The sequence below is a fragment of the Pristiophorus japonicus genome, chromosome 6 (assembly GCF_044704955.1).
Source record: "Pristiophorus japonicus isolate sPriJap1 chromosome 6, sPriJap1.hap1, whole genome shotgun sequence".
Lineage (NCBI taxonomy): Eukaryota > Metazoa > Chordata > Chondrichthyes > Pristiophoridae > Pristiophorus > Pristiophorus japonicus.
In genome coordinates this window covers 96855485-96877178 of record NC_091982.1, presented here as the reverse complement: position 1 = coordinate 96877178, position 21694 = coordinate 96855485, and the positions used below count along the sequence as shown (strand labels likewise).

General features: G+C 44.8%; 1 protein-coding gene across 1 annotated transcript in view; it reads right to left on the bottom strand.

Moving 5' to 3' along the window:
- diaph2 (diaphanous-related formin 2) overlaps positions 1-21694 on the bottom strand; it is a 503895-nt gene that overhangs the window by 181164 nt on the left and 301037 nt on the right. Inside the window, exon 6 of the mRNA XM_070883985.1 lies at positions 21335-21474. Coding sequence (XP_070740086.1) covers positions 21335-21474 — 140 coding nt within the window. The remainder of the gene's footprint in view (positions 1-21334; positions 21475-21694) is intronic.

Genomic DNA, 21694 nt, shown 5'->3' with positions numbered 1-21694 from the left:
TTGTTCATCCATTTACCTCAATTAAATAATACGGCAAATTAAATGAAAAATGCCCTTTAACAATATTTGGGTCAGCAATAGGGAATTAAACAGTTTGAATTTAATATGTAAAGAGGATACGGGAAAAGTGATCGATATAACATGCTCGACAGCATTTATATTTTAACATTTCGACTATGAGCATAGGAAGCATTGTGAATTAGAACTGCAAAAACCAGCATAGGATTTTACAATACTCAGATGTCAAAAGTTAAGATACTCAAAAAGTTAGTGTGCAGGAACAGCAAGTAATCAGGAAGGCAAATGGAATGTTGGCCTTTCTTGCAAGGGGGATAGAGTATAAAAGCAGAGAAGTCCTGCTACAGCTGCACAGGGTATTGGTGAGGCAACACCTGGAGTACTGCATACAGTTTTGGTTTCCGTATTTAAGGAGGGATATACTTGCATTGGAAGTTCAGAGAAGGTTCACAAGGTTGATTCCGGAGATGAGGGGGTTGACTTATAGGATAGGTTGAGCCGATACACATTGGCGTTCAGAAGAATGAGGTGTGATCTTATTGAAACTTATAAGATAATGGGCCCAAGTTTCGGGCTGCGCCGACAACCGCGCAGCCCCGAATTGGACGCTCGTTTTTTGCACCACAAAGTGCGCGTAAAAAAAACTCACCTATTCTCCGGCTCCCTGCAGGTCCTCTGGAGCTGGGCACGGCGCAGCATGAGCTGTGGGGGGCGGAGCCAGGTCTCTGCGCTGAAAACAGTGCCGGGACCTCTGCACATGCGCGCTACAGTAGGCGCACAGGTGCAGTAGCTCCAGGCGCCCAAAACTGTGTGGGGGCGCCCAAAGCACGCAGCCCCTAGCCCTGGCCGAATGGCCTCACTGGGGCTGCGTGAATAAGGCTCACCTCCCACGCCCAGCTCCTGCTTCTTCCCGACCCGACTTGACTCCCGCTCCTCCCCACCCATCCCCCGGACCCGACCCCCGCTTTCCCCACCCCATCCCCTATGCCCCCCCTGCCGCCTCCCTCCATCGCCCTGCCCCCCCACGCCGCCTCCCTCTATCGCCCCACCCCCCTTGCACCCCCACCCTCTGCCCCCCACCCAACCTCGACCCTCTACCCCCCCACTCGACCCTCTACCCCCCCCCACCCCCCCACTCGACCCTCTACCCCCCCCCACCCGACCCTCTACCCCCCCCCACCCCCCCACTCGACCCTCTACCCACCCCTCGACCCTCCACCCTCGCTGTCAGAAACACAGACACTGACAGTGAGACACACACACACAGAAATGCAGAGAGAGAGCCACTGACAGACAGACTGGGTGGGGGGGGGGGGGGGGGGGGCGGGGGAAGAGCCCGTCCCAGCACGCTGTTGGAGGACTCCCGGTACTGCAGTCGGCAAGTAGAAAATGTTTTATTTATTGATTTTTTAATTTTTAATTTTTTTTGATTGATTTATTGGTTGATTTATTGATGTATTTATCATTTATTATTGATGATGGCTCTTTATTTGTAAAACTGAAGTGTTTAATGTTTGTAAACGTCCCTTTAAACCCCCCTGCCCCCACCCCCCCATTCCCTATGCCTGATTTTCTAAATGTAGACAAGGTTTTTCTGAGTGTACAAAAATCTACACTTACTCCATTCTAAGTTAGTTTGGAATATATTTTCACTGCCTAAACTTTCAAAACGGGCATAAGTGGCCGGGCACGCCCCCTTTTGAAAAAAAAAAATCTGTTCCAAACTGAAACTGTTCTAACTGACTAGAACTGGAGCAAACTAAATGCCGAGAATTCAAAGTTCTAAGATATTCCATTCTAAACCAGTTGCTCCAAAAAAACAGGAGCAACTCAGGCCGAAACTTGGCCCCAATGAGGGGGCTCGTCAAGGTGGAGGCAGAAAGGATATTTCCACTCACAGGGAAAACTAGGGGACATAGTCTTAGAATAAAGGGCCGCCCATTTAAAACTGAGATGAGGAGAAATTTCTTCTGAGGGTTGTACATCAATGGAATTCTCTGCCCCAAAGAGCTGTGGAGGCTGGGTCATTGAATATATTTAAGGCGGAGATACAGATTTTTGAACGATAACGGAGTTATGAGCGGGCAGGGAAGTGGAGCTAACTCCATGATCAGATCAGCCATGATCTTATTGAATGGCGGAGCAGGCTCGAGGGGCCAAATGGCCTACTCCTATTTTTTATGTTCTTATGTCATATTATAAGTTGATTTTACTGTAAAATTGAGTATTATATAGTGTATTAATTTTAGTTTGTTTTGTTCATTCCATTGTTTGAAAACAAGAAACATGAAATTAAAAGCCACTAAGTAAGACATGCTTCCAGTCCCCTTGAATGCAATTTTTAAAGCAGCCACAATACAATGCGAGATTGTAACCACCAATAAATAGTTATTTAACTTCCCTACCCTATGGAGTTGGCTAAATTCCACTTGACACCTGTTTATAGGCAAGATCAGAAACATGGGGCTAAATTTTGGCCAAGCCCGTTTTTTAAGCGTACATACCAAAGTTGCGCCGCTTAAGTACGTTCGCAGAAGGAAATCCTTATTAGTCAGAAAATTGTGTTAGGAAATTGATGGGATTGAAGGCCGATAAATCTCCAGGGCCTGATAGTCTACATCCCAGAATACTTAAGAAAGTGGCCCGAGAAACAGTGGATGCATTTTCCAAAATTTTAGAGACTCTGGATCAGTTCTTATGGATTGGAGGGGAATTAATGTAACCCCACTTTTTAAAAAAGGAGGGAGAGAAAACAGGGAATTTATAGACCGGTTAGCCTGACATCAGAGTGGGGAAAATGTTGGAATCAATTATTAAAGACGTAAAATTGGAAAGCAGTGACAGGATTGGTCCAAGTCAGCATGGATTTATGCTAGTCAGAGTAGGAATCGCAGGATAGCGCAGATGAATACGTGGCTTGAGCAGTGGTGCAGCAGGGAGGGATTCAAATTCCTGGGGCGTTGGAACCGGTTCTGGGGAAGGTGGGACCAGTACAAACCGGACGGTCTGCACCTGGGCAGGACCGGAACTAATGTCCTCGGGGGGAGTGTTTGTCAGTGCTGTTGGGGAGGAGTTAAACTAATATGGCAGGGGGTTGGGAACCAATGGAGGGAGACAGAGGGAAACAAAATGGAGACAGAAGCAAAGGACAGAAAGGAGATGAGTAAAAGTGGAGGGCAGAGAAACCCAAGGCAAAAAACAAAAAGGGCCAATGTACAATCTAAAGGGTCAAAGTGTAATAAAAAGGCAAGCCTGAAAGCTCGGTGCCTCAATGCGAGGAGTATTCGGAATCCAGGAGAGGGCTCTGAGCTAGTTAGAGTGGGTGAGAGCGCAGATGAACAGGACCCCAAGAAAGAATGCAAAAGTCAGGAGGCAACAGAGCAGAGTAGCACAGGGATAAGTGTAAACCACAAGGTGATAGGAAGGGACAATATGTATGAAGATAAAGGGGCTGCAGGAGGGGTCAAAACTAAAAATCATGGTTTAAAAGCGAGTATTAAAACACTCCACCTAAACACATGCAGCATTCGAAATAAAGTAAATGAGTTGATGGCACAAATCATTACAAATGGGTATGATTTGGTGGCCATTACAGAAACGTGGTTGCAGGATGGCCAAGACTGGGAATTAAACATACAGGGGTATCTGACAATTCGGAAGGATAGACAAGAAGGGAAAGGAAGTGGGGTAGCTCTGTTAATAAAGGATGATATCAGGGCAGTTGTGAGAGACGATATTGGCTCCAATGAACAAAATGCTGAATCATTGTGGGTGGAGATTAGAGATAGTAAGGGGAAAAAAGTCACTGGTGGGCGTAGTTTATAGGCCCCCAAATAATATCACGGTGGGGCGGACAATAATCAAGGGAATAATAGAGGCATGTGAAAAAGGAACGGCAGTAATCATGGGGGATTTTAACCTACATATATATCGATTGGTCAAATCAAATCGCACTGGGTAGCCTTGAGGAGGAATTCATAGAATGCATACGGGATTTTTTCTTAGAACAGTATGTTACAGAACCTACAAGGGAGCAAGCTATCTTCGATCTGGTCTTGTGCAATGAGACAGGCATAATAAACGATCTCCTAGTAAAAGATCCTCTCGGAATGAGTGATCACAGTATGGTTGAATTTGTAATACAGATTGAGGGTGAGAAAGTAGTGTCTCAAACGAGCATACTATGCTTAAACAAAGGGGACTACAGTGGGATGAGGGCAGAGTTAGCTAAAGTAGACTGGGAACATAGACTAAACGGTGGCACAATTGAGGAATAGTGGAGGACTTTTAAGGAGCTCTTTCATAGTGCTCAACAAAAATATATTCCAGTGAAAAAGAAGGGCGGTAAGAGAAGGGATAACCAGCCGTGGATAACCAAGGAAATAAAGGAGAGTATCAAATTAAAAACCAATGCATATAAGGTGGCCAAGGTTAGTGGGAAACTAGAAGATTGGGAAAATTTTAAATGACAGCAAAGTATGACGAAGAAAGCAATAAAGAAAGGAAAGATAGATTACGAAAGTAAACTTGCGCAAAACATAAAAACAGACAGTAAAAGCTTTTACCGATATATAAAAAGGAAAAGAGTGACTAAAGTAAATGTTGGTCCTTTAGATGAGAAGAGGGATTCAGTAATGGGAAATGTGGAAATGGCCGAGACCTTAAGCAATTATTTTGCTTCGGTCTTCACAATGGAAGACACAAAAACCATGCCAAAAATTGCTGGTCACAGGAATGTGGGAAGGGAGGACCTTGAGACAATCACTATCACTAGGGAGGTAGTGCTGGACAGGCTAATGGGACTCAAGGTAGACAAGTCCCCTGGTCCTGATGAAATGCATCCCAGGGTATTAAAAGAGATGGTGGAAGTTATAGCAGATGCATTGGTTATAATCTACCAAAATTCTCTGGACTCTGGGGAGGTACCAGTGGATTGGAAAGCAGCTAATGTAACGCCTGTGTTTTTAAAAAAGGGGGCAGGCAAAAGGCAGGTAACTATAGGCCGGTTAGTTTAACATCTGTAGTGGGGAAATGCTTGAAGCTATCATTAAGGAAGAAATAGTGGGACATCGAGATAGGAATAGTGCAATCAAGCAGACGCAACAAGGGAAAATCATGTGTAACTAATTTACTGGAATCCTTTGAGGATATAACGAGCATGGTGGATAGAGGTGTACCGATGGATGTGGTGTATTTGGATTTCCAAAAGGCATTCGATAAGGTGCCACACAAAAGGTTACTGCAGAAGATAAAGGTACAGGGAGTCAGTGGAAATGTATTAGCATGGATAGAGAATTGGCTGGCTAACAGAAAGCAGAGAGTTGGGATAAATGGGTCCTTTTCAGGTTGGAAATCGGTGGTTAGTGGTGTGCCACAGGGATCGGTGCTGGGACCACAACTGTTTACAATATACATAGATGACCTGGATGAGGGGACAGAGTGTCGTGTAACAAAATTTGCAGATGACACAGAGATTAGTGGGAAAGCGGGTTGTGTAGAGGACACAGAGAGGCTGCAAAGAGATTTAGATAGGTTGAGCGAATGGGCTAAGGTTTGGCAGATGGAATACAATGTCGGAAAATGTGAGGTCATCCACCTTGGGGAAAAAAAACAGTAAAAGGGAATATTATTTGAATGGGAAGAAATTACAACATGCTGCGGTGCAGAGGGACCTGGGGGGTCCTTGTGCATAAATCCCAAAAAGTCAGTTTGCAGGTACAGCAGGTAATCAGGAAGGCAAATGGAATGTTGGCCTTCATTGCAAGAGGGATGGAGTACAAAAGCAGGGAGGTCCTGCTGCAACTGTACAGGGTATTGGTGAGGCCGCACCTGGAGTACTGCGTGCAGTTTTGATCACCTTACTTAAGGAAGGATATATTTGCTTTGGAGGGGGTACAGAGACGATTCACTAGGCTGATTCCGGAGATGAGGGGGTTACCTTATGATGATAGATTGAGTAGACTGGGTCTTTACTCGTTGGAGATCAGAAGGATGAGGGGGGATCTGATTGAAACATTTAAAATAATGAAAGGGATAGACAAGATAGAGGCAGAGAGGTTGTTTCCACTGGTCGGGGAGACTAGAACTAGGGGGCACAGCCTCAAAATACGGGGGAGCCAATTTAAAACCGAGTTAAGAAGGAATTTCTTCTCCCAGAGGATTGTGAATCTGTGGAATTCTCTGCCCAGGGAAGCAGTTGAGGCTAGCTCATTGAATGTATTCAAATCAGATAGATAAATTTTTAACCAATAAGGGGATTAAGGGTTATGGGGAGCGGGCGGGTAAGTGGAGCTGAGTCCACGGCCAGATCAGCCATGATCTTTTTGAATGACGGAGCAGGCTCGAGGGCTAGATGGCCTACTCCTGTTCCTAATTCTTATGTTCTTATGTTTATGAAATGGAAATCATGCTCGACAAATTTTCTAGGATTTTTTGAGGATGTAACTAGTAGAGTGGACAAGGGAGAACCAGTGAATGTGGTGTATTTGGACTTTCAAAAGTATTTTGACAAGGTCCCACACAAGAGATTAATGTACAAAATGAAAGCACATGGTATTGGGGGTAATGTATTGATGTGGATAGAGAACTGGTTGGCAGACAGGAAGCAAAGAGTCGGAATAAACGGGTCCTTTTCAGAATGGCAGATGGTGACTAGTGGGGTACTGCAAGTTTCAGTGCTGGGCCCCCAGCTATTTACAACATACATTAATGATTTGAACGAAGGAATTGAATGTAATACCTCCAAGTTTGCAGATGACACTAAACTGGGTGGCAGTGTGAGCTGTGAGGAGGATGCTAAGAGGCTGCAGGGTGACTTGGACAGGTTAGGTGAGTGGGCAAATGCATGGTAGATGCAGTATAATGTAGATAAATGTGAGGTTATCCACTTTGGTGGCAAAAACCGAGAGGCAGAATATTATCTGAATGGTTACAGATTAGGAAAAGGGGAGGTACAACGAGACAAGGGTGTCATGGTACATCAGTCACTGAAAGTTGGCATGCAGGTACAGCAGGCAGTGAAGGCAGCAAATAGCATGTTGGCCTTCATCATGAGAGGATTTGAGTATAGGAGCAGGGAGGTCTTACTGCAGTTGTACAGGGCCTTGGTGAGGCCATACCTTGAATATTGTGTACAGTTTTGGCCTCCTAATCTGAGGAAGGACATTCTTGCTATTGAGCGAGTGCAACAATGGTTCACCAGACTGATTCCCGGGATGGCAGGACTGACACAAGAAAGACTTGATCGACTAGGCTTATATTCACTGGAATTTAGAAGAATGCGAGGGGATCTCATCGAAACAAAAACATTCTGACGGGATTGGACAGGCTCGATGCAGGAAGAATGTTCTCGATGTTGGGGAAGTCCAGAACCAGGGGTCACAGTCTAAAGATAAGGGGTAAGCCATTTAGGACCAAGATGAGGAGAAACTTCTTCACTCAGAGAATTGTGAACCTGTGGAATTCTCTACCACAGAAAGTTGTTGAGGCCAAAGGGAGTTAGATGTGGCCCTTACGGCTAAAGGAATCAAGGCGTATGGAGAGAAAGCAGGAATGGGGTACTGAAGTTGCATGATCAGCCATGATCATATTGAATGGTGGCTGCAGGCTTGAAGGGCCAAATGGCCTACTCCTGCACCTATTTTCTATGTTTCTATGGGCTCAATTTTGACCACGAGAGATTTCTAGCTCACTTGCCAGAGGTGCGCCAGTTTTCCACGCTTGGAAATGCGGCAAAAACCTTTGGGCTGATTTTGGCCGCTGTCTCGGGCCTTCTAGCTGCTGGTGTCGCGTGGCGACTGGGTCTGTGGGCCAAGCTAGCATCCTGCGCTGGAAACAGTGCCGCGACGCTGGATATGCGCAGTAGGATCGGGATTGGCGTGATCGTGCATGTGCAGTAGAATCGGGTCAATGGGTGAGTGAGAGCTGCAGTTTCAACTGACCGCGAATGCGCAGTAGAATCGGGCTCCTGCCTCTCCCTCCTCCAGATACTTGGCCGCATTTCTGCCAAGCCTAGCCAGCCCAGCCTCTCTCTCCCCCACCCACCCCTCAATGAGTCTTTGCCGGCCACCCCTTTCCCAGGCCGAATGGCCTCCCGTACAGGCCGGCCCACTGCCTTCCCCGGCCAAGTACAATTCAAGGTAGGATTTACTACAATTATTTATTTGTTATTCAATTGTTTACCTGAGTTCTTTATTTTTATTGAGCTATTTCAACTTTTATTTGCAATGTTTGGTGCTTGGATGCAGGTCCTTACTTACTTACCTGCGCCGATTTCTTAACTGCCCGCAAGGTTTTTCCCCCAGAGGTGGCCACATACGCTGACCTAATTTGGAGTAACTTTTAGCTGGCCAGAATTGCTTAAATGGCCAAAACTGGTGTAAGTGGCTGGGAGTGCCCCCTTTTGAAAAAAAAAACACTGAACTAAAAAAAAAAATCATACCTAATTGAGTTACTCTGGAGCAAGTTGATTTTAAAAATCGCCATTTTCCCCACTTTTGCCAGAAAAAGCAATTTACTCCAAAAAGATTAGAACAAGTCATGGCCAAAATTGGGTCCTATGTTTCTATGAGTTGCTCCAGAAAAAAATGTTCCAACATTCGCCGCTGTTTAGCCTCTTCTCTGCAGCCACGCAGTGTGGCCAGTCGCCTCGGGGAGTCGAGCCTGCGTTCTGCGCTGGAAAATGTGCTGGGACGTCTGCACATGTGCAGTGGAGAATAGTGCATGCGCAGTAGCACTCCGAGTCTGTGTGCCTTCCGTGCTGCAGATATGAGGAGCCCTCGCATGAAGTGCAGTCTTCAGGGCCGGTTCCACGGGCCTCTGCTTGCAGTGCGATAAGCCAGGACGGTCATACAGATCAGGGCTGCACTGAAGAAACCTCAGCCATGCACCAGAGTCTTATCCAACCTGCCTCTGAGCTGAGGGCAGTCTCGGTGCTGGGCATGACACTGCTGCAGACGTGCAAGGAAACCAGACTTCAAAAAGCAACTCACAGTAAGTATTTTATTCTGAAGATAATTAATCAGAGTTGCTTTTAATTGTGATCAGTTTGGTGCTGCATGTCCTGATAACTCTGCTACCTATACTGAGCTGTGTGCACCACTCACAGGCTGCAGACCAGAGTTCCTCTTCTCCCAAACGAGCCTCTCCATTGAATTGCTCCTTTCCGCCCCTAGCCCAGGCCGAGTGACCTTCCGCACCGGCCCGCTGCCTTCCATTGCCGAGTGCAGAAAGGCGAATTGGAGTTTGGTGCTGAAGGTAGGACTTTTAATTTTTTATTTCTTATTATTTTAATTGTGCGAAGGAAGGATGGCTTTGCAAGTCTATTCCATAAGGCTCGGTTGGTTCAGGTCTAGGTCTTCTCCGATTTCCTTACCTGCGCCGATTTCTTCAACTCTCCACAAGAGGTTTCTCGAGTGGTCCCATACGCTGGCCTAAGTAGAAATGGAGTAACTATTGGCTGGCCAAAGTTGCCTAAATGGCCAGAACTGATGTAGGTGGCTGGTAACACCCGCTTTTGAGAAAAAAAAACTACCCTAAAAAAAAATGTAACTAAGTGAGTTACACTGGTGCAAATTGATTGGGGAAACTGGAGATTTTTAAGTTAAGTCAGAAAAAGCAGCCAGCCTACTCCAAAAAAACAGAGCAACTCCTGGGGAAAATTGAGCCCATGCTCTTTTGGAAAATCACAGCAGCAGTACACCAGCATGCTTCTATAACATTACATTCAGTCGCTGATGTAGTGCACTACCAAATGTGAGATGTTCTTAAAAAAAAAAACTGAAAGAACTTGTCATTTTTTCTTTTCAAATTTACTCACCCTCAAACATAGGTAGCAAAATAACTCAATTACAAAGTATGTTGTTGAGCTAACATTTTCAATAAATCAAAGTTTTTGTATCTGGCACACATCCACAGAATGTAGGAAATAATTCTTATTGAAAGTTGTTAAGTTACCTGGTCCAGATGGAATGCATTTTAGCTTTCTGAAAGAAGCAAAGGTAGAAATAGCAGAGGCATTGGTCATAATCTTTCAATTCTCATTGGATACAGGAGTAGTGCCAGAGCACTGCTAATGTTATACCACCATCCAAGAAAGGGGAGAGGGATAAACTAGGAAACTATAGGCCAGTCAGCCTAACATCAGTTGGGGAACTTATTAGAAACCATCATCAGGAACAAAATAAACTTTCATTTGGAAAGGCATCGATTAACAAGGACAACTAGCAGAGATTTGTTAAAAGCAAATCATGTCTGACTAACTTGATTGAATTCTTTGATGAGGTAAGAGAGAAGGTTGATCAAGGCAGTGCAGTAGATGTTGCAGTATATGGACTTTTGGAAGGCATTCGACAAAGTGCCACACAGGAGGCGAATCAAGCAGATGGAGCCCACGGAATGAATGGGAAAGTGGCGTCATGGATCCAAAATTGGCTCAGTGACAGGAAGCAAAGGGTGGTGGTGGATGGATGTTTTTCAAACTGGGAGGTGGTTTGCAGTGGTGTTCCCCAAGGGTCAGTTCTGGGTCCATTACTCTATCATCATCATCATCGGCAGTCCCTCAGAATCAAGGAAGACTTGCTTCCACTCTTAAAAATGAATCCTGAGGTGGCTGAACAATCCAATACGAGAACCACAGTCCCCGTCACAGGTGGGACAGATAGTCGTTGCAGGAAAGGGTGGGTGGGACAGGTTTGCCGCACACTCTTTCCGCTGCCTGCGCTTGATTTCTGCATGCTCTCGGCGATGATATTCGAGGTGCTCGGCGCCCTCCCGGATACACTTCCCCCACTTAGGGCGGTCTTTGGCCAGGGACCCTCAGGTGTCAGTGGGGATGTTGCACTTCTTCAGGGAGGCTTTCAGGGTGTCCGTTACATTTCCTCTGCCCACCTTTGGCTCGTTTGCCATGAAGGACTTCAGAGTACAGCACTTGCTTTGGGAGTCTCGTGTCTGCCATGCGAACGATGTGGTCTGCCCAGCGTAGGTAATCAAGTGTGGCCAGTGCTTCAATGCTGGGCCTGGTCGAGGACGCTAATGCTGTGCGTCTTACCTCCCAGGTGATTTGTAGGATCTTGCAGAGGCATCGTTGGTGGCATTTCTCCAGCGACTTGAGGTGTCGACTGTACATGGTCCATGTCTCAGCCATACAGGGGGGTGGGTATTACTACAACCCTGTAGACCATGAGCTTGGTGGTGGATTTGAGGGCCTGGCCTTCAAACACACTCTTCCTCAGGCGGCCGAAGGCTGCACTGTCACACTGGAGGCTGTGTTGAATCTCATTGTCTTGTTGATAAGAGGCTCCCAAGCTATGGGAAATGGTCCACGTTGTCCAGGGTTGCGCCGTGGATCTTGATGACTGAGGGGCAGTGCTGTGCGGTGAGGACAGGCTGGTGGAGGACCTTTGTCTGACGGATATTTGGCACAAGGCCCATGCTTTCGTACGTCTCAGTAAATACGTCGACTATGTCCTGGAGTTCAGCCTCTCTATGTGCGCAGACGTAGGCGTCGTCCGCGTACTGTAGCTCGACGACAGAGATTGGGGTGGTCTTGGACCAGGCCTGGAGACGGCGAAGGTTGAACAGATTCCCACTGGTTCTATAGTTTAGTTCCACTCCAGCAGGGAGCTTGTTGACTGTGAGGTGGAGCTTGACAGCAAGGATGATTGAGAAGAGTGATGATGTAGCTCTGTTTGACCCCGGTTCGGACGTAGATTGGATCTGTAATGGATCAGTTGATAAAGATCACGGCCTGCATGTCGTCGTGGAGCAGGCAGAGGATGGTGACGAACTTTTAGGGGCATCCGAAACGGAGGAGGACGCTCCATAGACCCTCGTGGTTGACAGTGTCAAAGGCTTCTGTAAGGTCGAAGGCGGCTATGTATAAGGGCTGGTGCTGTTCCGTGCATTTTTCCTGCAGCTGTCGCGCTTCAAATATCATGTCCGTTGTGCCCCGCAGGGGACGAAATCCACATTGTGACTCCGGGAGGAACTTCTCAATCACAGGGAGAAGATGGTTGAGGAGGGTTTTAGCGACGACTTTCCCAGTGGCTGATAATGGAGATTCCTCTGTAGTTGCCGCAGTCGGGCTAGTCTCCTTTTTTAAAGATGGTCACGATCACTGGATCTGTGAGATCTCCCAGCATGCTCTCCACCCTCCAGATTTACAATTTTTATAAATTACCTAGACTCGGGTGTAGGGAGCAACATTATAAAGTTTGCAGATGAGATGAAACTTTGCAAACTAGTACCATAGTGATGAGGATAAAAGCTTCACGATGACAGACAGAATGATGAACTGGACAGAAGCATGGCAGATAGAGTTCAATGCGGAGAAGTGTGAAGTGATGCTCTTTGGGAGGATTAATATGGAAAGGCAGTATACTATAATTGGCCCGATTTTGAAAAGTGTAAATAAGCAGAGAGACCTTGGGATTCATATACACAAATCCTTAAAGATGGCAGGACAAGTTGATAAGCTGGTTAAAAAAAACATATGGGTTACTCAGGTTTATAAATCGAGAAACAGAATACAAAAACAAAGATCATGCTAGAACTTTATAAATTACTGGTTAGGTCTCAGCTGGAGTATTGTGGGCACCACACTTCAGGAAATATGTAAATGCCTTAAAGGGTACAAAGGAGGTTTACCAGGATGTTACCAGTGATGAGGAACTTCAGTTAAGAGGAGAAGTTGGAAAAATTTGGATTGTTCCCCTTGGAATGAGAAGGTTAAATAAGAGGTGACCTCAGAGGTTTTCAAAATGATGAAGGTTTTGATGGAGGAGACAGAGAAATAATATTCCCTCTGGCTAGTGGGTTAACAACTAGAGATTATAGATTCAAAATCATTGACAAAAGATCTAAAGGGGAGAGATTAGGAGAATACTTTTCCACGTTGTCAGGGAATGCTACATAAGAACATAAGAAATAGGAACAGCAGTAGGCCAAACGGCCCCTCGAGCCTGCTCCGCCATTCAATAAGATCATGGCTGATCTGATCATGGACTCGGCTCCACTTCCCTGTCCGCTCCCCATAACATAGAAACATAGAAAATAGGTGCAGGAGTAGGCCATTCGGCCCTTCTAGCCTGCACTGCCATTCAATGAGTTCATGGCTGAACATTCAACTTCAGTACCCCATTCCTGCTTTCTCGTCATACCCCTTGATCCCCCTAGTAGTAAGGACCTCATCTAACTCCTTTTTGAATATATTTAGTGAATTGGCCTCAACAACTTTCTGTGGTAGAGAATTCCACAGGTTCACCACTCTCTGGGTGAAGAAGTTCCTCCGCATCTCGGTCCTAAATGGCTTACCCCTTATCCTTAGACTGTGACCTCTGGTTCTGGACTTCCCCAACATTGGGAACATTCTTCCTGCATCTAACCTGTCTAACCCCGTCAGGATTTTAAATGTTTCTATGAGGTCCCCTCTCATTCTTCTGAACTCCAGTGAATACAAGCCCAGTTGATCCAGTCTTTCTTGATAGGTCAGTCCCGCCATCCCGGGAATCAGTCTGGTGAACCTTCGCTGCACTCCCTCAATAGCAAGAATGTCCTTCCTCAGGTTAGGAGACCAAAACTGTACACAATACTCCAGGTGTGGCCTTACCAATGCCCTGTACAACTGTAGCAACACCTCCCTGCCCCTGTACTCAAATCCCCTTGCTATGAAGGCCAACATGCCATTTGCTTTCTTAACCGCCTGCTGCACCTGCATGCCAACCTTCAATGACTGATGTACCATGACACCCAGGTCTCTTTGCACCTCCCCTTTTCCTAATCTGTCACCATTCCGATAATAGTCTGTCTCTCTGTTTTTACCACCAAAGTGGATAACCTCACATTTGTCCACATTATACTTCATCTGCCATGCATTTGCCCACTCACCTAACCTATCCAAGTCGCTCTGCAGCCTCACAGCATCCTCCTCGCAGCTCACACTGCCACCCAACTTAGTGTCATCCGCAAATTTGGAGATACTACATTTAATCCCCTCATCTAAATCATTAATGTACAGTGTAAACAGCTGGGGCCCCAGCACAGAACCTTGCGGTACCCCACTAGTCACTACCTGCCATTCTGAAAAGTACCCATTTACTCCTACTCTTTGCTTCCTGTCTGACAACCAGTTCTCAATCCATGTCAGTACACTACCCCCAATCCCATGTGCTCGAACTTTGCACATCAATCTCTTGTGTGGGACCTTGTCGAACGCCTTCTGAAAGTCCAAATATACCACATCAACTGGTTCTCCCTTGTCCACTCTACTGGAAACATCCTCAAAAAATTCCAGAAGATTTGTCAAGCATGATTTCCCTTATTGTTTAAGAAACTGTCTATTTCTGTCTTAAATTTATTCAATGTTCCAGCTTCCACAGCTCTCTGGGGCAGAGAATTTCACAGATTTACAACCGTCAGAAGAAATTTCACCTCATCTCTATTTTAAATGGGCAGCCCCTTATTCTAAGATTATGCCTTCTAGTTCTAGTCTCCCCCATCAGTGGAAACATCCTCTCTGCATCTACCCAGTCAAGCCCTCTCATAATCTTATACGTTTCGATAAGATCACCTCTCATTCTTCTGAATTCCAATGAGTAGAGGCCCAACCTACTCAACCTTTCCTCATAAGTCAACCCCCTCATCCCCAGAATCAACCGAGTGAACCTTCTCTGAACTGCCTCCAACGTATATCCTTTCGTAAATATGGAAACTAAAACTGCATGCAGTATTCCAGGTGTGGCCTCAACAATACCCTGAAAAGCTGTAGCAAGGCTTCCCTGCTTTTATACTCCATCCCCTTTGCAATAAAGGCCAAGATACCATTGGCCTTCCTGATCACTTTCTGTACCTGCATGCTATCCTTTTATGTTTCATGCACAAGTACCCCCAGGTCCTGCTGTACTGCAGCACTTTGCAATCTTTCTCCATTTAAATAATAACTTGCTCTTTGATTTTTTTTCTGCCAAAATGCATGACCTCTCACTTTCCAACATTATACTCCATCTGCCAAATTTTTTCCCACTCACTTAGCCTGTCTATGTCCTTTTGCAGATTTTGTGTCCTCCTCACATATTGCAGACAATACAAAGATGGGAGGAAAAGCAAACTTAGCTACGTTACACTCAGTCCCTTCTTCTAAGTCGTTAATATAGATTGAAAATAGTTGGGGTCCCAGCATTGATCCCTGCGGCACCCCATTAGTTACTGATTGCCAACCCGAGAATGAACCATTTATCCCGAATCTCTGTTTTCTGTTAGTTAGCCAATCCTTTATCCATGCTAATATATTACCTCCAACCCCATGAACCATTTATCTTGTGCAGTAACCTTTTATGTGCCACCTTATCAAATGCCCTCTGGAAGTCCAAATACACTACATCCACATGCTCTACCTGAAAAAGTGGTAGAAGCTGATTCCATAAGTAATTTTAAACAGGAGTTGGACAAGTACTTGAAGAGGAAGTTGCAGAATTACGGTGGGGGTGTGGGACTAAGCATGACTGCTCTTTCAAAGAGTCAGTAGAGTCATGGTGGGCCGAATGGCCTCCTTCTGTGCTGCAAGTTTCTTTGATTCTATGAATGTATCCATAAGGCATTCTGATCGGTACAATCAAAAAACACTTGGGGCTGGATTTTCTGGTCCTGTGTGCTCCGGGTTTTGCCCCGGAGCAGCGTGAAAAGTGGCGTCCAGGTCTCCTTCGCCCTGTCGCAATCCTCCGGTCCAGTTTTGTGATGGCGCTGAGTAACACCGCTGGGAAGAGCTGCGCCAGGTGTGCAACGCCTCTCATTGTGACACCGGCAGTACTTTGGACTTTTGCCTGATCTGTCCACCCGGAAGTGAATGCCTGGGAAATCAGTGTGGTCCAGCCATGCCAGCGGCACAGAGGAAGGTAAAGTTCTCCAAAGGTAAATGCGAGTGTTTGTTCTTTTAATTTTTTTAGCGATTTGCATTGTTTTGGCATGGGCAATGTTTTGGAAATGTGTGTGTGTTTTTTTTTTTAAAAAAGGTTCCCCGTCTTCTGCTTCTACGAGACTCTCTCTTCATGGTTTTAATTTTCACGATCTCCTTGGTTTTCCCACTAGCAACAATTCTGTTTGCTTCAATATAGCAATTCTCATCCCTTCCTGCCTTTTGGAGTTCTCCATCTGCATATGACCTTAGTCTCTGCACATGCTGAACCTCAGTTCTGCTCCACCCATGCAAACCTCGGCACAGAACATTGAAACTTGATTTCACGATAGCCTCAAAAACCTGCTCCACTCCATATGTGACAAACTTGGCCACAGACATTTGGAGACAGGCCCTTCTGCAATCTACTCAATTATCATTGCATTAAAAGTGGTAATAGACCATAAATAGGTATCACGTCCCCTCATTGGTGACCTGCAAAGCAAAGTAGTCTCTTCGTATTTTCCCAAGGACTGGAAGGGAAGGAAAATAAAACTTATGCTGTTTCTTACAGAACCATTACAAGAGAGAGTTAACAAACACTGACTCGTGTGACATTTTCTGCTGATACTGGTGGTCTTCAAAAAAAATTCTCATTGTCTTTATTTGCTCTTCATCAACAGCTACAAAACTACAAAGTGTGGTGGACTATTCTCTTCTCTACGCCTTCCTGTGCTACCTTTCTCTGTAGTTATTTAATAGCCCATCCAGCAAAAAGAAAACTTTGTGACTATGATTATTATAAAATTGATGACTATACATTTTCTCCTGTATTACTTAAATGATATATATAGGTAAATATGAGGGGTTTCGAACGGACTCAAATTAAAAAGGAAATGGTTTTTTTCTCAAGATCACCAGGTGCAAACGGGGCTTTACTATCTGAGAGAAAGTAGTCTAGATCATTTGATAATGTAATTAATTATATAGGAGCTGGTGATAGTTTAGTTCCAACATTTAGCAGCTCCTGGATATAAAAGGCCTGGTCAAAGTGTGAACATTTGCCTGTCATTTGCTTCCAACACTGTTCGGTTTGTCATCTGTCTTGATTGACGTTACTGAATGTCTCACCAGTTCAGTCATTCACTCAGATCTATCATGCTGTCAGGACCTTGTGGTCAGAAGGAACGCAGTAAGCACAATGTGTACTTTTCTTAAAAAACTCATAAGTAAAGGACTAAAACCTTGAACAAATTGTGCATCAAGCTCAGAAAACAATGTATTCTGGCAGTGAAAGTTAACTACTTTCACACGTTTACATTGATTTTGCTTGCTTCGGGGTATATTGCTTTCCAGTAATAAGCAATTCATAATTCAGCTTGAAATTGCTCACTGGGCCGAGGTTCTTATTAGTTTAAGGATGTCCGCTAAATCAGAGCCCCCGCTCCCTACCCCAAACACATTGGCCCTGAAATTCCAGCCTCGCCGGGTCTGTCTCGAACACATATGGACCCGGCGAGGCCTCGCAAAAGCCGTTTTTTGGCGCGCAATGTGCATGCGCCGAAAACCGGCTTTTCTGATCGGTCAAGATATCTCTTGACAGATTCTCCACATCCCTGCAGTAAGGACATGCGCGCTGGTGAGATTGGGCTATTTGCCCATCTCTTGCCCAGTGAATGTCCTTGAAACTTTTACGCCTGGTAAAAGCAGGCGCATAGCATACTTTTACCAATGTAAAAGTTTTAAAACCTAAAAATAAAATTTAAATACACATTTTTATCGTAAAAACCCTGTCCACTAAGGTAAGTTTATTTTAAGCCCTATTAAAACACAATTTTAAAAATTCCAAAATTATTCTTTTTTCCTTAAACATTTAATTAACTTGAAATTCAATTAATTTTAACTATGTGTGGTGTTTTTTTTAAAATTTGTGTTGTGTTGTGTTTGGGCGTTTTAGGGGGTTATTCACTGATAGTAATGGGAACTTGTAAAATGGGAGTTCCCATTATCAATGAGAATACCGCACCGTGATTGGTGGTCCAGGCCCACGTGACTCCAGCTTCTCCGTCCCTATCTAGAGGACGTGGACGCGCTGCGCAGCGTGTGGAAAGGAGGGCCTCTGACCGACCTCTGGGACCACCAGGTCCATTCGTAGAGAAATTTCGGATTGGAGGCGTTCGTCCGAAGGAATCCTCCCACCGAAATTTCAGGGCCATAATATTTTCCTAAATGTTCCCTGCATTGGCTTCACTGGGCAGTCTAAATAACTAGCATTTAAAACATAGCTCGAAATAAGTAAAGCCCAGTGTCTTCAACACCTCTACATTTAAGTAACTAGTTCCTCCATTCAGACTGCTAACTCAAACATTTAAATTATTACAATGCTTCAATACACTTTCTTAAAAAATTGTAGCTGACCCCTCAGCCATCTGGCTCCTGTGCTTGTAAACACAAAATTGAATTCTGGTTACAAATTCACAGTGCACCAGTCTATTACTTTGCCTTTATGTACCAGTTTGCTGCTTCTCTGTTTTGCATTTCCAATTCTCTTCTATCTCACCTTCCTATTCTTTCTCAAGTACCTCAGGGTGAATCTGTTTGACCTCCTTTCTCACTGCAAACAATTTAAATTGGTTTTGCAGAGTTGGCACAACTTCTAAACTGTACTATTACAGTTGTTTGTATTTATGCATCTTCCCTTCCTTATAAATCATTTATATTCCTTCCATTACTCCTGACTTTTCTGATGGATCAACTGTGTCAGTACACTGCCAGGATGGGAAAACTAGCATTCAACTGCTAAACATTCATTCCTCCATAGGGCCCAGATTTCCCCATGAGTTGCACCATTTTTTTTGGTGTAACTTGATTTTTCTGGTAGATCTTTTTAGATGCAAATATGGCCATTTAATCTGCGGCAGTGTAAGTGAGTTAGTTAGGTTTTTTGTTTGGTCAGTTTTTTTTTCCCCCAAAAGGGGGCATTCCCAGCCACTTACGCCATTTATGTCAATTTGGCCAGAAAAAAGTTGTGCCAAACTAACTTAGGGCAGTTAAGGAATTGGCGCAAGTAACTACATTTCAAGCACCACCAAGCACCAAAGCACAAAAAGTAATAAGCAATTAATTAACAAATAAAATAGAAGGAACCCTACACCTAAAGCACCAAAATTAATCAGTAAACAACAAATAAAAAATAGAACTCCTACCTTAGGGAACGCAGCGGGCCGCCGATGAGGGAGCCCATTCGGCCAGGGTTTGCGTGCTTCAGCCCCTCCTACACAGCCTGCAGCGCGCGTTTACAGAAATGGCCTGCCAGGAGCTACTACACATGTGCGCAGACTCTAGCGCGCATGTGCAGAGGTCCCATCACTGTTTTCAGCGCTGGGATCTAGCTCCGCCCCCCTCTTTGTTCTGTGTCACACCAGCTCCACAGATGGCCTGAGAATCGGCCACGATCGTAAGGTTTTTTTTGCCACTGCTTCTGATCTAAAATGTCGGCGGTAGCTCGGAGGTGCGCCGAAAAAACCGGAGGGCCAAATTTGGGCCCTATGGCCCCAAGTTTCGTGCCGTGGCGAAAACGGCGCACCTCCGAGCTGGGCGCCTGTTTTTCGCGCCGAAAAAAAAATCCAATATTCTCAAGCTCCTTGGAGCTCGATGTCTGCTTGGCACGGCGCACTCTTCGCAGAAGGGGGCGGAGCCTAACACTCGCGCCGATTTTCTAAGCAGCAGGGGGCTGGTACAATTTAAATTAGCCTTCGTGGTGCCGGCAACCCTGCGCGTGCGCGTTGGAGCTTGCGCGCAGTCTCACACAAACATTGGCACTCGGCCATTTTTTAAAATACTGCAGAAAAAGTGAAGATTTGTTTCTTGGACCCCTGCAAAGTCTTGTAATTTAATTTTTTTTGATATTTCTGTGTGTGAGGGAGTGCTTTTAGCAGCACTGCTGAATAAATCACCTGCTGAAATCAGTGAGTTCAGCTTTTCACTGCTAAACTTACAGAACCGGTGCTGCATTGGTGCATGCAAATTAAGGACTGTGTGTTTGGAGAAATAAGAGTGCCAATTCAACTTTGCAATAATACGTGGTGTTGACAATGCAGCACCCATTCTGCAAATTTAAATATAAAACTGTCGATGTGGCTGCCTCTCCCTGTCCAAATGGCCTCAGTCCCCCTCACAGCTCGAAGGCTGCTGCTGTATCTTTGTCTGCCGGCCAGCCACTGACGCCGCCCCTAAAGCGTGGCCGAATGGCCTCAAGCACCATAAAGAGCTGCGTGTGTCCTGCGTTGATTCTTCGGCTGCCGGCCAGCCACTGACGCCGCTGATATCTCATGGCCGAATGGCCTCGGGTCCGTCCGGCGCTGCTTCTTCGCGGCCAGCCACGAAGAGAATGAAGGCCTGCCTCAAGCACTGCAGCTCAGCTCGAAGCTTGCTGCCGCTGCCGTCGAGACACTGACGCCACACCGCTGCCTGTCTCCAACATGAAAGGCCTGCCTGAAGCACTTTCACAGAGGTAAGAACATGGTTTATTTAATCATTTCTTTGCTTATAAATTTTTATTCAGGTTGGATTTATTTGTATAATATTTGTATAACTTTAACTAAGGATTGATTGTAGAATTTAATGACTTCCCTCCCCGCCCCACGCCTGATTTGTAACCTACGCCTGATTTTCTAAAGTGTAGACAAGGTTTTTTCAAGCGTACAAAAATCTTCACTTACTCCATTCTAAGTTAGTTTGGAGTAAGTTTTCACTCACGAAACTTTGAAATCAGGTGTAAGTGGCCGGACACGCCTCCTTTTAAAAAAAAAATTCTGTTCCAAAGTGAAACTGTTCTACCTGACTAGAACTGGAGCAAACTAAATGTGGAGAATTCAGATTTCTAAGATACTCCATTCTACACCAGTTGCTCCTAAAAATCAGGAGCAAATCATATGGAAACTTGGGGCCAAGAATCCTCTCTTTTTTGTTTGTACAAAATTGCATCAATTTTTGAAGGTGTAAACTGCCAATTTTTTTTAAAGAACTATTTAATATTGATAAAAATACTACTTCACAAATATGGTTTAGATTTTTGAGCATTATAATATCTTGTTTTTTAAAATTACACTAATTATAATTTTTCTACCTAAATCTCCTTATAGGAGTCGCCTGATGCCAACAAAGCTCTGTAACCACAAAGGGGGTACAAGTCTGGGCCAGAGGCCATTCCATAATGTTATCTAATGTTTATGCCATAAAAACAATGGTAGATGAGCTTCATCAACATACAGCCCTGACACTCAAACCGACAGACAGCTGGTAATTACTTAGCCCTTTATGATGCCTGGCTGTCTCAGTTATGCTATGCCTTTCTTCAATCTCCCACAAGCATTATAATATATTCAGGACATTGATTTAAGTTGAGCTCGATACCCAAGCCCCACTTACCTAACAGGATTGCTGGTCAAAGAAACTCTCAGTGATTCGAGGCAGTTAAGAAGTTTATCATCAGTAATTCCTGAACGTAACTCATGAACATATTCTTGGGATGACAGAGTACTTTCATGCTTGCTGTTTTTCAGTCCACCCTGTAAAAACAACAAGGAAACAGTCAGTCACCAAGAACACAAATTATATATCTATTTATTGCAGACTTCCATGGTCAATATATTCATGATAGCAACACTTATTTCCAGACTATAAAATAAAATGTTGGAATAATTTCAATAATGGAAGCTTATTGCCATACAAATTTTGTTTTAAACACATACAAATACACAAATGTTTACATTTAAAAGTGAAAATATT